This window comes from Brachyhypopomus gauderio, unplaced genomic scaffold (genome assembly GCF_052324685.1).
Source record: "Brachyhypopomus gauderio isolate BG-103 unplaced genomic scaffold, BGAUD_0.2 sc87, whole genome shotgun sequence".
Classification (NCBI taxonomy): Eukaryota; Metazoa; Chordata; class Actinopteri; order Gymnotiformes; family Hypopomidae; genus Brachyhypopomus; species Brachyhypopomus gauderio.
Genome location: NW_027506908.1, coordinates 1051802 through 1068350, shown reverse-complemented (window position 1 = coordinate 1068350; position 16549 = coordinate 1051802). Strand labels below are relative to the sequence as shown.

The following is a 16549-nucleotide window of genomic DNA, read 5'->3' as shown; positions in this document are numbered from 1 at the left end:
GGTCGCCCTCAGGTCCCCTTCACACACACACACACACACACACACACACAGGTGAGGGGGTGCACCGGTCGCCCTCAGGTCCCCTTCACACACACACACACACACACACACACACACACACACACACAGGTGAGGGGGTGCACCGGTCGCCCTCAGGTCCCTTGTGTCCAAATACCACACTTTTGGTCATAGCGTTTCCTAATCGGAGCGCTGAGTTCGTGTTGGAGAGAGATCAGGCAGGGCTCGAAGGATATATTTTAAATCCTGATTGGTACATTTATTCACAGCACACGTGGAAAAAAGGAAAAGAAAAACTTGTATAAAGAGAAAACAAATGAAAGTTAAAATTCTGGGGTTACCAACAGAGATTCAACTGCACCATAGCAGGTTAAAGCAACCTCTCTGTTACCGGCTTACTGCAACCAGTAAGAAAATGGAATTGTCCCAATGACGACTCACCCCACCAGTTTCACACACTCTAGAAACCAAACAAACCTCTCATTCCTCACTGCACTCTCATGTCCCTATAAACCCATAACCCCGCCCTCTGTCTAATTGGACCAAACCAATTATTGACTGGGGTGCGTTCACAGGGATATGCAATAGAATACTCTAACATAAACACATACATAATATGACAAATAATAACACATACACAACATAGGTACCTTCAAACAATATTTACATGGATATCCCTTTGTATCTTTTACCTTTGTGTATTCTTTTCCCAGGATGCTTCAGCTGCTCCCCCTCTATGCTATATGACCATGGGCTCTTCTGGCCTGCATAAATGAAGCACTGAGAGGCGACCGCACTCCCTTGCATTTCCCCAACACAGGTAAGTATACATTTCCCAAGTGCACATACATTTCCCCTTTCACAACATGATTCATAAAGCATATGATAACAGTAAATAATCAAATCATAGAGTCTTTGCAGTAATGGGGATGAGACAGGTTCTCAGGGACTTTGTAGCTACATTGGATCCAACTTATGTTCTCCCAACTAGGAAGGTATGTGTGATGACATGGAAAAAGTACTGAAATACTTTAGTACTACTAAAGTAGTACTGAAATAATCATTATTTTCTACCTTCCCTTTAGGCTGTAAAGGCCATGGCTGAGGCCAAATACCAGCAAGAGAAGGAGAAGGCCAAAGCTGAGGTCCTGAAAGTCCATGCAGTGAGTTTGACTGCAGACATGTGGACATCTCTCAATATGGATGCTGCATTTTTGAAATTCCCACAGGCACATACAGCTGAAAATTTGGCATGTGTGAAATCCTCCCTCATGGAAGAATGGGGAATAAAATCAAAAGTCACATGTCTGGTTACTGATGGCGCATCTGCCTGTGGCAAGAACCTTAAGCTGCGTCATGCAGTCTGCATTGCTCACACCCTGAATCTAGTTGTTAAAAAGGCTCTTGAACTGACCCCAGTGCTGTCCACCATTCGTACAAAGGCAAGGAAGCTGGTGGGCTATTTTAGGAGCAGCACAACTGCCAACGTCAGTAACTTTTATTTTCATATTGTTTACACATTTTGTATTGCTACATATGTAACACATTTTATCACTTAACACTTTCTTTTTTTCTTTAAAGGAGAAGCTGGACCTTGTTCAAGAGCACATGAGAAAACCAAAAAAGAAACTGATTCAGGAGGTTGAAACAAGATGGAACAGCACATTTCAAATGCTGGAGCGAGTAGCAGAACTCGGGGAGCCTGTGGGGGCAGCTTTGGCTGGCTTACAAACTGACATTGCTGCACTGACCTCTGATGATTACAATAATATCTGTGCATGCCTGTCTATACTGTCTCCTTTTCATGAGGCTACTATAGAGCTGTCGGAGGAGAAAAAGGTATCTGGCTCCAAAGTGGTGCCATTATTGAAAATGGTTGAAAAGATGCTCCAGGAAGTGGCAGCAAAGGCAACAGTCCCAATTTCAGCTCCATTTAATTATGTGAACTCATTTTTTCTCTTGAACTTCACATGCCATAACAAGTTTTGAATAATGAACTCAGGTTTATAAGTTTTCCAAAATTAAACTTACGGTAATCCATTGTCTTGACTATTTGAGAGTTTTGTCTGGGTTGTTAGAGTTCATTTAACTGACGTTTATCATTAAAAAAGGAGGGTGGAGGTGGAGAAATGCTGATAATACGGTGTGTGGAGATGGGGGATTGGCGCCATTTTGGAGCTGGACAAAACAATAAGTATGATCCGGCTTTTCACGGCAGTTAAGCCATAATATTCTAGCGAAATATTTAACTGATTACGGACTACAATTAGAGGCAGAGTGATTGTTGTAGAATTATTATGTGTGGAAACTGCTAGAATGTAAGTCTTTTCTGCCCTATAGTCAACACATTACCAAAGGCAGACATCTGTACGGTTCGTTCTGAGGTGAGGGAGTTTTACCACAGACAAGTCTGTATTAGTCGTGACATGATAAAATAAATCTATTAAAAATTAGAAATGAAAACTGGTTAATTCATGCTGTTTATCAGCCTGATAGCCTTTAATACATCAGATACAGCAGATCTGCTTTAAAAAATTTTGTTTATTAGTTGCCAGTGCCTTGTTTTAATTTTCCTTTCCATGTTAAATGGTGCGGTGCTGCGTTTAATGAGGCACCAAACTCATAAAGGTAATCTGTTTGATTAACCAATTTCAACTTCCCTTTACAGTTATGTATGTTTTTTATTTATTTGCGACAGAGGTAATCACAACGTTTACACTGTTGAAAACAATAGTGGACTTCTTCCAGTGGCGGAGGGACACCCCTCACTACGGACTACAATTAGAGGTGGATAAAGTACTGTGGAAAGTTCCAGAAGGCGAACAAATTGGATTCCCGCTTTTTTCCTTAACGGAGCTCGAGTTATAGACGGTTCTCTCTAAGGTGAGGTAGTTTTTCAACGGAAACGTTTTAATCCATTTCAGACCCGACATGAAAATGAACCGATGATTTTTAATATTCAAAGAGGAGAGAATTTTTGAACCCTTTGTATTATCAGCCTGAGAATGTGTCTTAAGCCCCCCGCTCTATCTAGAGAACGATGACGAGTGGACTGCACGCTTAGCTAACTAGTTAGCTAGCTCGTTTAGCTAACTGGTGAACTGACAACTTGGCTAGCTAGGTTATCTCACTAGTTAATGCTAGCTAACTAGCCATTTTACATTAAAACTGATCCAGCTCTTTTCTCTTTTTCTTATCCCATAAGAATGAAAATAACTTGGAATGGTCTGTGAGAATACATTGGCTAGCTAGCAAACGGCAATTACTTAAAATCTTTTTTTTTTCCTTGACAGATTTTTTCAGGCATGTCCCATTCATGAAGTGGAAATGTAAGTTTTGTGCAATCTCTACTAATGGTCAAGGAAGAATACTACAGCACTACAAAAAGAGCATCACAGACAAGGTGTTCAGGCCTCATCTGTATTCATGCAGACTGTTTGAAAACATTTCAAACCCAAGCAGAACTTAAAATTCATTTGAAAGAACATACAATAGAATCACAGAAGACTGTAGCCAAATTATCCTGTGATTTGTGTAAATTCTCAGAGCCTAGCAACATTAACAAATACTTCACTCATCTGAAGACTCATTTGAGAAACAGAGAAGTTGTTAGATGTCCGTTTGCAGGGAGTTCTTTTAAGTGTGCTGTCGACTTTTACTGCACATAGAAGTCGTAATCATAAGTTCTCCACCTTAGAAAATTTCATACCGGAGCTATTGGCACAGAATATTCATCCTGTGCCTTTAATAGAAGAGGATTTTGTTTCCGACACTGACACTGCATTTGATTCTGCAGCAGAGATTGAGAATGGACTTGAAAATGGAAAGGTAATTGAGCATCAGTTGGGAAGTTTATTTCTTCGCATGCAAACAATTTTGCTTGTATCAAATTCAGCAGTACAAGAAATTATTGATATTGGAGAATTTACCCAACAAAATATTAAAACTGTTGTACATACAGTGGGGAAAATAAGTATTTGGTCAGTCACCGATTGTGCAAGTTCTCCCACATAAAAAGATGAGAGAGGCCTGTAATTGACATCATAGGTAGACCTCAACTATGAGAGACAAAATGTGAAAAAAAATTGAGAAAATCATTTTGTCTGACTTTTAAAGACTTTATTTGCAAATAATGGTGGAAAATAAGTATTTGGTCACCTACAAACAAGCAAGATTTCTGGCTGTCACAGACCTGTAACTTCTTTTTTAAGAGGCTCCTCTTTCCCCCACTCATTACCTGTATTAATGGCACCTGTTTGAAGTTGTTAACAGTATAAAAGACACCTGCCCACAACCTCAAACAGTCACACTCCAAACTCCACTATGGTGAAGACGAAAGAGCTGTCGGAGGACACCAGAAACCGAATTGTAGACCTGCACCAGGCTGGGAAGACTGAATCTGCAATAGGCAAGCAGCTTGGTGTGAAGAAATCTACTGTGGGAGCAATAATCAGAAAATGGAAGACCTACAAGACCACTACCAATCTCCCTCGATCTGGGGCTCCACGCAAGATCTCAGCCCGTGGGGTCAAAATGATCACAAGAACGGTGAGGAAAAATCCCAGAACCACAAGGGGGGATCTAGTGAATGACCTGCAGAAAGCTGGGACCAACGTTACAAAGGCTACCATCAGCAACACACTACGACGCCAGGGACTCAGATCTTGCAGTGCCAGACGTGTCCCCCTGCTTAAGCCAGTCCATATCCAGGCACATCTGAAGTTTGCTAGAGAGCATTTGGATGTTCCAGAAGAGTATTGGGAGAATGTCATATGGTCAGATGAAACCAAAGTAGAACTATTTGGTAAAAACATAACTCGTCGTGTTTGGAGGACAGTGAATGCTGAGTTGCATCCATCGAAAACCTTTGGAGGGAGTTAAAAGTCCGTGTTGCCCGCCGACAGCCCCAAAACATCACTGCTCTAGAGGAGATCTGCATGGAGGAATGGACCAACATACCAGCAACAGTGTGTGCCAACCTTGTGAAGACTTACAGAAAACATTTGACCTCTGTCATTGCCAACAGAGGATAAACAACAAAGTATTGAGATGAACTTTTGTTATTGACCAAATACTTATTTTCCACCATTATTTGCAAATAAATTCTTTAAACGTCAGACAAAATGATTTTCTCAATTTTTTTTTTTCACATTTTGTCTCTCATAGTCTACCTATGATGTCAATTACCGGCCTCTCATATTTTTAAGTGGGAGAACTTGCACAATTGGTGACTGACTAAATACTTATTTTCCCCACTGTAACGTTTTGAGAGACAGTAATTGCATAGCTGACACCTCTGTTGTAGCATCATTGAACAATTACAAACTTTGAACCCCTTAAAATTGCTTTCAAGGCAGGGTCCTCTTGGCACAGAGTGCAAAAGACAGACATTTTATAGGAAGAATTTTACTGTTATTGAACCAGTCGAGTATGTGTTAAATGTACAGGAAAAAAAGCACACTTTTGTTTATGTTCCTATTTTAGATTTGCTCAGTAAACTGTTGGAAAGAAATGAGAAATAAGGCACTTGAGAGATCCAGTGAACAAGAAGGCAATTACTGTTCAGTTAAAGATGGAGAATACTTTAAAGAAAACAGAATTCTCTCTGAGGAATTAGGTGTAGCTCTTGGACTATATATTGATGATTTTGAGCTTTGTAATCCATTAGGTACTTCAAAATAGAAGCACTAAGTTTGTGCTATATATTGGGTGATTGCAAATTTACCTATTAGACTACGCTCAACATTATCATCAATTTATCTAGCTGTATTGTGCAAAAACATACACATAAAACAATATGGTTACAGCAAGGTTTTAGAGCCCTTAATTAGGGATCTTAAGCTCCTTGAGAGAGAAGGTGTGTGTGTTCAAAGTGTTGGCTCTCATGTCAAAGGGACTGTTGTGTACATATCTGCCGATAATCTGGGGGTACACTCGCTTGCTGGATTTCAAGAGTCTTTCAATGTTGATAAGTTGTGCCGATTTTGTTTGGCAAATCGTGCTGATATTCAGCATTATGATGTTAGAAGTGGGGCTTTTACCTTGAGAACACCAGAATCATTTGATGAAGCTGTTAAGGTGCTTAAACAAAGTGATCTGACTTCTTTTGATGGAGTGAAGAAGGACTGTCCTTTAAACAGACTGACACACTTTCATGCTACAAAAGGATTTCCACCTGATTTTCTTCATGATGCATTAGAAGGAATTGTACCTGTGGAACTCTGTATATCAATCAATCAATCAAAGTTTATTTGTATAGCGCTTTTCACAACACATGTTGTCACAAAGCGCCTTACAGGATTTAAAAGGTTAACAATACTACGGGTCCAGAACCCTAATGAGCAAGCCAAGGGCGACAGTGGCGAGGAAAAACTCCCTAAGATAGTGGGGAATAGGAAGAAACCTCGGGAGAACCAAGACTCAAAAGGGAACCCATCCTCCATTGGGCGGCCCGTTAACACACAGATTACACAAAATACAGACAAATACACAAGTCACACACAAATCACACAATCAGACTAAGTAAAGGTAAAAATGAAAGTTCTGGGTTATGATATTGTCACTGTAAATGTCTGTTGATGAACGCCAGGCTTTCATTCCGTGTCGGAGCAGCGATGCTGGTATTTTAGGCTCCGACTGCAATGTTACTCTCCAGGTGAACCTCGGAGAAAAGATACGAGATGTAGTAAATATGTAACAGATTAATCAAAGGCCAAACTAAACAGATGAGTCTTTAATCGAGTTTTAAACATTGAGACTGTGTCTGAGTCCCGAATAGAGGCAGGAAGATTATTCCACAATTGTGGAGCTTTAAAAGAAAAGGCTCTTCCACCTGCTGTGATCTTTTTGATCCTAGGAACAGTTAATAACCCTGCGTCCTGCGAGCGAAGTGAACGCGCTGGGTTGTATTGTTCAATAAGTTCACTAAGATAGTCTGGAGCTAAGCCATGCAGCGTTTTATATGTTAATGCCTCTGGCATCTGATTTCAAAGAGGTATTTTACATTGAATGATCTTAATTGCAGAATAACAACATTCCCCTTTCAGTTCTGTGACAAAACTAACAGACCTCAGACAATACAAACAAACTTTCAAAAAAAATGGAACAATAGGTGGCAATGGACATGAGAATTGGACACTTCTGAGATTTCTTCCACTGTTAGTTGGTCATCTCATTCCAGAAAGTGAAAAGGCTTGGCATTTAAGTCTTGAATTGAAAGACATTGTTGAGTTGTTAAGCAGCCCCTCGTTCACAACAGAAACCCTGTGCTACCTTCAAGCCAAATTTTCTGACCACCGACAGTTGCTTTTAGAAGTTTTTCCTTGTACTAAATTGCACCCTAAACATCATTATTTGGAACATTACCCTATGCTAATAAAAAAATGTGGTCCCTTGATTGAATTTTGGACTATGAGATTTGAGGCTAAACACTGTTTCTTTAAAAAGGTGGTTCGTGATTCTGGTAACTTCAAAAATATTCTTCACACTTTGGCTACAAGACATCAACTAATGTTAGCATATTTGGAGATGCCAACTCTTTTTAAACCAAGCATCGAAACGGGACGAGTATCTGTTGTACCTGTGAACATCTTGGATGCTACAATCAGCGTGGCTATTTCAAACAAGTTTAAAGCCCTGGACTCTGTTTCACTCACCTCAACAGCTTATTTAAGTGGGACAAAATATTCCAAAGGTGCTCTCTGTTGGCTACACAAGCGGAATACCAGATCTTGGGAGAGTGCTTGAGATCTGTTTAGTGGATGGCCACATATTTTTCATTGTTGAAATGTTTGAAGCTGGCTTTGTTGAGCATCTAAGGTGTTACCAGCTCAACATCAAAGTTCCTGCAGTAACTGTGGTTGTTGATCCTGACCAGCTGAATGACTACACCCCCCTTGCTGCATATCTTGTTGATGGAAAGGTGCTCGTCACTCCAAGGACGTTTATAATACAGTAAGGTACAGAAAAAAGATCCTTGCTTTTTATTATTATTAATTTTGTGTGTGTTTTAACTCACAGGTGGTCTAATACAATCATACACCATATTAACTAAAGACCATGCACTTCACTCATGATAGTTTAATTTTATGCTGGTTACAGATTTTCAACTTTTTCTCCTTTTGTGTCACACTGTTATAGCTGTTGGTGCCTCCATGATGCTTCTTCGAGTCATTGTTTCACCTCAAGAGATCAGGCGTGTCACCTTAGAGAGTGTACCTGACTCGGTAAAGGACCTATGTGAAGCACTGCGTACAAATATGGGCTTTGCGAGGAAACTTCATTTTACAGTTTGAAGATCCAGACTTTGGAAATGAGCTCTGCAATTTGACGGATATCAAAGATCTACCAAATGATCGAGCAACACTGAAAATTTTGTTCACTTTTTCTGGTTCTGTATCTGACTCAACACTAGATACTGCAAGCTTGAGTTCCCCAAGTAGTGCTTCCTCAGTGGAATGGCCTGACCCTTTTCTTATTCCTGATTCCTCCCATGATGTTGAACTTCAGCTCAGTGCAGCAAATGATGCCTGTGCCAAAGATGGCACAGTGATGGCCATCTCCAAGAGTGTTAAGAGTGAAATACTTGACAAACTAGCTGACATGATCTCCAAAATCACTCCTTATCCAAGAAAAGACCACTATGAAAGTGTAGCCACAGCTCTTGTAGAAAAGCACCCTAGTCTCAGAGAGCCGGGTTCTGTCAAAGGTATTGCTGGGTATTCAGCTTGAAATTCAAAATGGGCAATTACCGTCATAGACTGATGGCAGCTGGATGCCCTGAGGTTCTTGTAAATAAGAGAAAGAAGGGGCAGACCAACCACAAGGCAATCAAGAAGTCAAAGAAGGGAGAGATTCACTTCTTGCCAGATCCACCTGAAGGTCAAAGTGCAGATATATCAGAGGAAAAACAGAAGACCATGCTTCTAGAGGTCTTCTTCTGTGATCATCTCAGCGAAGAAAGGAAATAATTGGGAATGAGCCACTCATCTCTGAACTTATGGACAGATGGCCTGCATTGTTTAATGAGAGAAAGGTAAGTATACATCCACAGGATGATGAACAAAGAAATGATCTGTTGGTTAATGTTAAAAGATCACATGTAATTTTAATATGTAAATTCATATGTAAGATTTTCATTTGCTATTGCTTTACACTCTACTAGACTTTTACACTCTTATCACCCCATGTTTACTGTCTTATACGTCTGTTTGAGATAAAGGCAGAGTTCTGTAGAATAGTCACTGCTGACCTGCTCCAGTCATTCCTGGATGGACTGGATGCCTTGATGTCAAGTCTTTTGGAATTCTATAAAGCAGCTGTCTCATCAAACAGGAGGTTGACTCTTAGCAGTGTTATGCAGTGCCTTAATAAGGAGGTACGTATGAAAATGTACTTAACAATATGTACTACATTAAAGAATCTTGTTTAATTACTGTATTTACTCAGTCTCTCTTTGTATGTAGGACACAAATCAGAACAGAAGAACGGCTGCCCTGCTTGGTCTTCCACTGTTCTTGTCAGAAGACACCTCTGACATAATCAGGATGTGTGATGTAAGAAAATATATTTATGCATTAAGATAATGGGTGCATTCATTCAGAATTCAGCTGACTAGTTAATCACTATCTTCAAAAGTACTTCCATTATAAGCATTTTAACCAACAAGTAACCCTAGTTGGCAATGTTTGGGATAGTTGTTGGCAGTGTTTAAACTTTGAAGTTTTTGTGTCAAATTTCTGTTGTATGTCTGGTTAGATGACAAACAGCCATGTTCAAATGGTCAAAGAGTAGTGCACACATCAGTGGAGCTGAAATAAGGAGGTGGTTTTAATAAAGTAGCAGGTCAGGATACATTAGAACTAAATTTGTGCATTTGTTTTAGGTTCATGGTGAAACCCTGGATGTCCTCATGAAGGGAAAGTGTGTTGGAATTCTAATTGGACATGAAGGTGTCCTGCATGATGCTTTCCTTCATGAAATTATCAACGTGGCTGTGGTGGTAGAAGAGGCAGTCGTTCTTCATGAAATCAGAGACGTGCCCACTGGTTTTGCTATGTTAATGGGCACCATCTACTGCCTTAATCTGCAGTACCCTCACAAAATGAAGTACTCATTTGAATTCCTGCAGAAGGTCGTCATGAAGATGAACCCTGACCAGTGTTCAGCAAGGGTACATGGACTTAGAAATAAATTGCTGAGATTTTGTTTATAGATTGATTGGCTGCACACCAAGTCTCATCTGGGAGGGTGATATTGACAAAATGTTGAAAACAATAGATTTTTGTTTCATCTCACACTGTTGGACACTGTTGCTGTACAAAATTCTTTTTATTTACCATATCAAAAGCAAGCACTGTTGAATGTTGAGACGTTAAAATTTTTGTTAATTTGTTTGCTCTCAATCCTTGTCGATGTTAATCTGCTTGCTTGTGCAGAGCAACTCGTGAGATTTAGAGGCAGAAACATGGCATGCAATTGTTCTTCAAGTTTTAGTAACACAAATCATTTACTTGGAGGAAATGCATTGTCAACACTAAGCATTGTTTAGAAATATACACGTTTTATGTAATGTGTAATGTCCTCATTCAAATAAATTTAATATTTCTAAACAAGTGAACACTGGATTTGACTGGTAAACTTGCCATTTTTAGTCAAGATGAGAAATCTTAATAGAATCTACTTAAAAGCATTAGTGTTCTTAACTTTAAAATGGCAGTTGTGAATATAGTTGGAAGTTAAGTTCACTTGAAAGCATGAATCTAAATAAAGAGGAATTATGTGTATATTTGACAAGACAAAGTCAATTGTAGGGAATTACTACAGTAAAATGGTAAGTTATTCTAATTCTCTGTTTCAAGTTCAAACAACTAATTTATCATTAGTTAAACAACTTCCAAAACTTACCATTCTGAGTAGAAACAAAGGTTATAATGAAGTTGAGTTTACTCACATTTTTAAGGCAGCAGGTGAACTTGAGTTTGTAAGTTTAACCAACCTGAAATTTTTTTACAGTGTAGGGAGCTGGGGGAGCACCTCATCAGACTCCTTAAGGAAAGGCTTGACAAAATCCAAAGCATGAGCATTATGTCACTGGCAACACTACTAGACCCAAGGTACAAATCACTTGGTTTCTTTAGCCCAACAAAGGCAGATGAAGCAATAAAACGACTCACCTCTGAATGTGCCAGTGTAATCTCCAGAGAATCACATCCATCCGTCTGAAAGACCTGGTCAGTATTTTTGCTTTGGTTTAAAGTAGGGGTGGGCATAGATTAATTTTTTTTACTAGATTAATCTCACTGAAATCTTGAAATTTATCTAGATTAAAATGGCTCATTCAGAATATGCGTGCTACCCAAGTAATGACTAAAAGTCAGTCTTTGAGATAGGGTTTCTTAATACAGGGGGTGCATTAGACCAGGGGCTCATCTCCTGTTTCCAATTTGCATCAATGACTGCTTGAGGAAGCTGTTCTACTTTGATACTTGAAGAAAAGAAAAAAAGCTCAATAAAATGTACGTGTTCAAAGGTTTATTCAGTTAAACATGAAAATAGTACTGTATGCCTACATACTTTAAGAGGGCATATTTAGTCAAACATGAATTTGTAAGCCTACTGTACATTTAAAGGGGTTGATAACGTGTTTATTCAGCTAAACATGAGATTTGAAATGTAAGCCAACATTTAGTATTTAAAAATGAATTTTCCATGAAGCAAACCTGGCGACTTCGTGGCTGCATCCATATAAACACACGTACGATTTGTAATTAACAGGTTTAAAAACTCGTTCTCGCCGCTACTGTGCAATTTGGTTAGGAATACAACCGAGCTAAACTATCAAGGTGAATGTCATCAGTTTGCTTACCTATTTTCACTCATAGGTATTTTGAACTCCATCCAACAAACCCGCGATATGGCGATACAGTTCGCTTCCTTATAAACACAATTTGGCGCTGCACGTCCAAACGATACACTTCCTGTATCGGTCACGTGTGTTTAAAGCGATACACGCACCAATAAGTTTCACTCTTGTGCGCTCGGACAGTGCTGACGCCAATGATCTATATTACTATTATTATTAATACTATTAATATATTACTACTATATATACTATAGTATATTACTACTATTATTAGTGTAGATCAATGGCTGACACACCAGTGTCGTTCGTCCCATCACTGGCCAACGGTACATCGATGGTAGCAGATTTTTCACAACACTCTCGTGAAAATTGCTAGTTAGTTTGTTGTAGCACTAACGAACCATCTAAGAAACGGTTTATCAGGGCTCCATACTGCGACTAAAATGGACGCAATCGCGACCACAAATATTAATTTGCGAGTAATATAATTATTTCACTCGCCACTGGCAACACGTGATACAACAGCATTATTTTTTGTAATAAAAAAATAAATGTCCACCACTTCTTTTGAGTTTGTATGTTAAAAGTTAATGACACGAATTTACAATCACGTGTAGGGATGTTAATTGCTTTGTAACTGCTACTTTGGACGAAATTTAAAGGGCGAGTTTTATAGACTCAGGAAATGTTTGAACCATGTTGCTACGATGTCTTATCCAAGAGATATTAATAAAACCATCGAAAAACATCAACAGGAGACCTCAGAGGGAAGATGTGGGTTTTTATATACCCGAGCTACATCACACGTGTGTGGTTCTGATCGACTGGGCTCTGGTGAAGATGTCTAGAATGTTTGGGTTCAAACAGCAACATGTTGTGATATGTTGTGTTGGCGTCGCGCTTTACAATTCTTGAATGCTGAAAACCGACCGACATCTGAAACCGATCGCACACCGGCCACAAAACGATATCGACGGCCTTTTCGAGTCGTTTAAATCGAGTAGTTAAAATGATCGTCAAGTAGTTAGAATTAGAGAAGCCTATGGTATGTGCTTTTTAAAAATGGTTAGTTATCATTTTGTTTTCACGGACTGCTTGAGCCCACCGCTAGTAAAATGCCTCAGTACGGCAAGCAGGAAGCTTGTGAAGACCAAAAAAATGGTAATCATTGAATGCAGTACAATACGTGAGTAAAATATGGCAGTGAATGAATGCTGATTAACGCTATAAAAATCCACGGGCTTTAATTACAGATGCTCTTTAGTGAATGGTCATTCAGACTACGAAAGAAAAGAAAATATAAATGCCATTTACTGTTCTGCATTTTTTGAAAGAGTATGTTATGTAATGTTCTCTTAAGTAATATTCTAATGTTCTGAAGAGTTTCACCAAACATTGAATTTCCTTATGATGACAAAAAGGTTTTTATTTCTATTCAACAGCAAAAAAGTATTAGTAAGGTTAGATTAGTAACATTTCTCCATCTGTGAATAGATTCTATATCAATTCAGTCACTTTTTAAAACCATACTTAACACTGTTGCCAAAGTGGGATAGACATTGGAATATGTTTTTAGAGCCAATCATCTTGAGGTTTGTAGACCATTACTTAAGAAATGCAACGCTATGTTAAGCCTTGCCCGCCCCCAACTATTAGTCATATCCCAGTTTTAGTGTTGCATGTGTTTTATTTTTTCATTTCAGGTGTCACACCCTTGTTGGTAATAACTCCAAACTTCATTGGTTTTATGTGTGACTAGTTTACTTCCATGTTAAAATACCCTGTGTTTGGTCTTGTGCTTTGCTTGGCTTTGTTTCCAGTGTTGTGCATGAATACATTCAATTAATACTGTTAAATAATATGTGAGCAAAACTCGTAAGGAACAGCAGAGAAAGGAAATCAATGTGACATTGAATACAACATGTGTACATAATAAATTGGCCGCATTAAACAGTAATTGGTGTGACACTAGTGTGCAATATTCTGTAAGATTCTGTTTGGTCATGTAGAGTTTTCTTTTCACCTACTGCTTGAGTCCACATCAGGTTCTTCCAAATGGACAGCAGAATCCTTTTCATATCTAAAAGGTATAGACATTGAAGAGAGTGTGATACAGGACACCAACATTTTCATTACAGAGTGTGATACAGGACACCAACATTTTCATTACTGAATCATGATTGATGCAATGACATTTTATATTTTTCACTCTTTATGGGTTTTGGCTGACTTGGTCTTTTTCATTTTTCCACCCATACCTTTTGAGCACAACTCGAACGGAACAGCAGAGGACAGAACAAGCATTAGAAGATGAAGGTAATCAAAGACACATTGAATACAACATGTGTACATAATAAATTGTCTGCATTAAACAGTAATTGGTGTGACACTAGTGTGCAAAATTCTGTAAGATTCTGTTTGGTCATGTAGAGTTTTCTTTTCACCTACTGCTTGAGTCCACATCAGGTTCTTCCAAATGGACAGCAGAATCCTTTTCATATCTAAAAGGTACAGACATTGAAGAGAGTGTGATGCAGGACACCAATATTTTCATTACTGAATCATGATTGATGCAATTACATTTTATATTTTTCACTCTTTATGAGTTTTGCATGACTTGGTCTTTTTCATTTTTCCACCCATACCTTTTGAGGACAACTCGAACGGAACAGCAGAGGACAGAACAAGCATTAGAAGATGAAGGTAATCAAAGACACATTGAATACAACATGTGTACATAATAAATTGTCCGCATTAAACAGTAATTGGTGTGACACTAGTGTGCAATATTCTGTAAGATTCTGTTTGGTCATGTAGAGTTTTCTTTTCACCTACTGCTTGAGTCCACATCAGGTTCTTTCAAATGGACAGCAGAATCTTTTTCATATCTAAAAGGTATAGACATTGAAGAGAGTGTCATGCAGGACACCAATATTTTTATTACTGAATCATGATTGATGCAATGACATTTTATATTTTTCACTCTTTATGAGTTTTGGCTGACTTGGTCTTTTTCATTTTTCCACCCATACCTTTTGAGCACAACTCGAACGGAACAGCAGAGGACAGAACAAGCATTAGAAGATGAAGGTAATCAAAGACACATTGAATACAACATGTGTACATAATAAATTGTCTGCATTAAACAGTAATTGGTGTGACACTAGTGTGCAATATTCTGTAAGATTCTGTTTGGTCATGTAGAGTTTTCTTTTCACCTACTGCTTGAGTCCACATCAGGTTCTTCCAAATGGACAGCAGAATCTTTTTCATATCTAAAAGGTACAGACATTGAAGAGAGTGTGATGCAGGACACCAACATTTTCATTACTGAATCATGATTGATGCAATGACATTTTATATTTTTCACTCTTTATGAGTTTTGGCTGACTTGGTCTTTTTCATTTTTCCACCCATACCTTTTGAGCACAATTCGAACGGAACAGCAGAGGACAGAACAAGCATTAGAAGATGAAGGTAATCAAAGACACATTGAATACAACATGTGTACATAATAAATTGTCCGCATTAAACAGTAATTGGTGTGACACTAGTGTGCAATATTCTGTAAGATTCTGTTTGGTCATGTAGAGTTTTCTTTTCACCTACTGCTTGAGTCCACATCAGGTTCTTACAAATGGACAGCAGAATCCTTGTCATATCTAAAAGGTAAAGACATTGAAGAGAATTCGATACAGGACACCAACATTTTTATTACTGAATCATGATTGATGCAATGACATTTTATATTTTTCACTCTTTATGAGTTTTGGCTGACTTGGTCTTTTTCCTTTTTCCACCCATACCTTTTGAGCACAACTCGAACGGAACAGCAGAGGACAGAACAAGCATTAGAAGATGAAGGTAATCAAAGACACATTGAATACAACATGTGTACATAATAAATTGTCAGCATTAAACAGTAATTGGTGTGACACTAGTGTGCAATATTCTGTAAGATTCTGTTTGGTCATGTAGAGTTTTCTTTTCACCTACTGCTTGAGTCCACATCAGGTTCTCCCAAATGGACAGCAGAATCTTTTTCATATCTAAAAGGTATAGACATTGAAAAGAGTGTGATGCAGGACACCAACATTTTCATTACTGAATCATGATTGATGCAATGACATTTTATATTTTTCACTCTATGAGTTTTGGCTGACTTGGTCTTTTTCATTTTTCCACCCATACCTTTTGAGCACAACTCGAACGGAACAGCAGAGGACAGAACAAGCATTAGAAGATGAAGGTAATCAAAGACACATTGAATACAACATGTGTACATAATAAATTGTCTGCATTAAACAGTAATTGGTGTGACACTAGTGTGCAATATTCTGTAAGATTCTGTTTGGTCATGTAGAGTTTTCTTTTCACCTACTGCTTGAGTCCACATCAGGTTGTTCCAAATGGACAGCAGAGTCCTTTTCATATCTAAAAGGTAAAGACATTGAAGAGAGGTTGATACAGGACACCAACATCTTTATTACTGAATCATGATTGATGCAATTACATTTTATATTTTTCACTCTTTATGAGTTTTGCATGACTTGGTCTTTTTCATTTTTCCACCCATACCTTTTGAGGACAACTCGAACGGAACAGCAGAGGACAGAACAAGCATTAGAAGATGAAGGTAATCAAAGACACATTGAATACAACATGTGT

The 16549-nt window shown here is 38.5% G+C and overlaps 1 protein-coding gene and 2 long non-coding RNA genes across 3 annotated transcripts; 2 read left to right on the top strand and 1 right to left on the bottom strand.

Moving 5' to 3' along the window:
- Nucleotides 1–731: 731 nt before the first annotated feature.
- Nucleotides 732–1140, top strand: LOC143493460 (uncharacterized). Its single transcript, XR_013125461.1, has 3 exons — nucleotides 732–838; nucleotides 929–1013; nucleotides 1104–1140. It is a non-coding gene; the product is annotated as an uncharacterized LOC143493460 (long non-coding RNA).
- Nucleotides 1141–8230: 7090 nt separating this feature from the next.
- LOC143493471 (uncharacterized) lies at nucleotides 8231–10231 on the top strand. The gene is made up of 4 exons (XM_076991915.1): nucleotides 8231–9052; nucleotides 9233–9394; nucleotides 9483–9572; nucleotides 9902–10231. The coding sequence occupies exons 1-4, from the start codon at nucleotides 9017–9019 to the stop codon at nucleotides 10229–10231; spliced, it is 618 nt and encodes a 205-aa protein (XP_076848030.1). The 5' UTR covers nucleotides 8231–9016.
- A 75-nt stretch (nucleotides 10232–10306) lies between these two features.
- On the bottom strand, nucleotides 10307–11972 carry LOC143493472 (uncharacterized). The gene is made up of 3 exons (XR_013125476.1): nucleotides 11885–11972; nucleotides 11193–11262; nucleotides 10307–11076 (listed from the first exon to the last, which is right to left on the bottom strand). It is a non-coding gene; the product is annotated as an uncharacterized LOC143493472 (long non-coding RNA).
- Between the last annotated feature and the right edge of the window lie 4577 nt (nucleotides 11973–16549).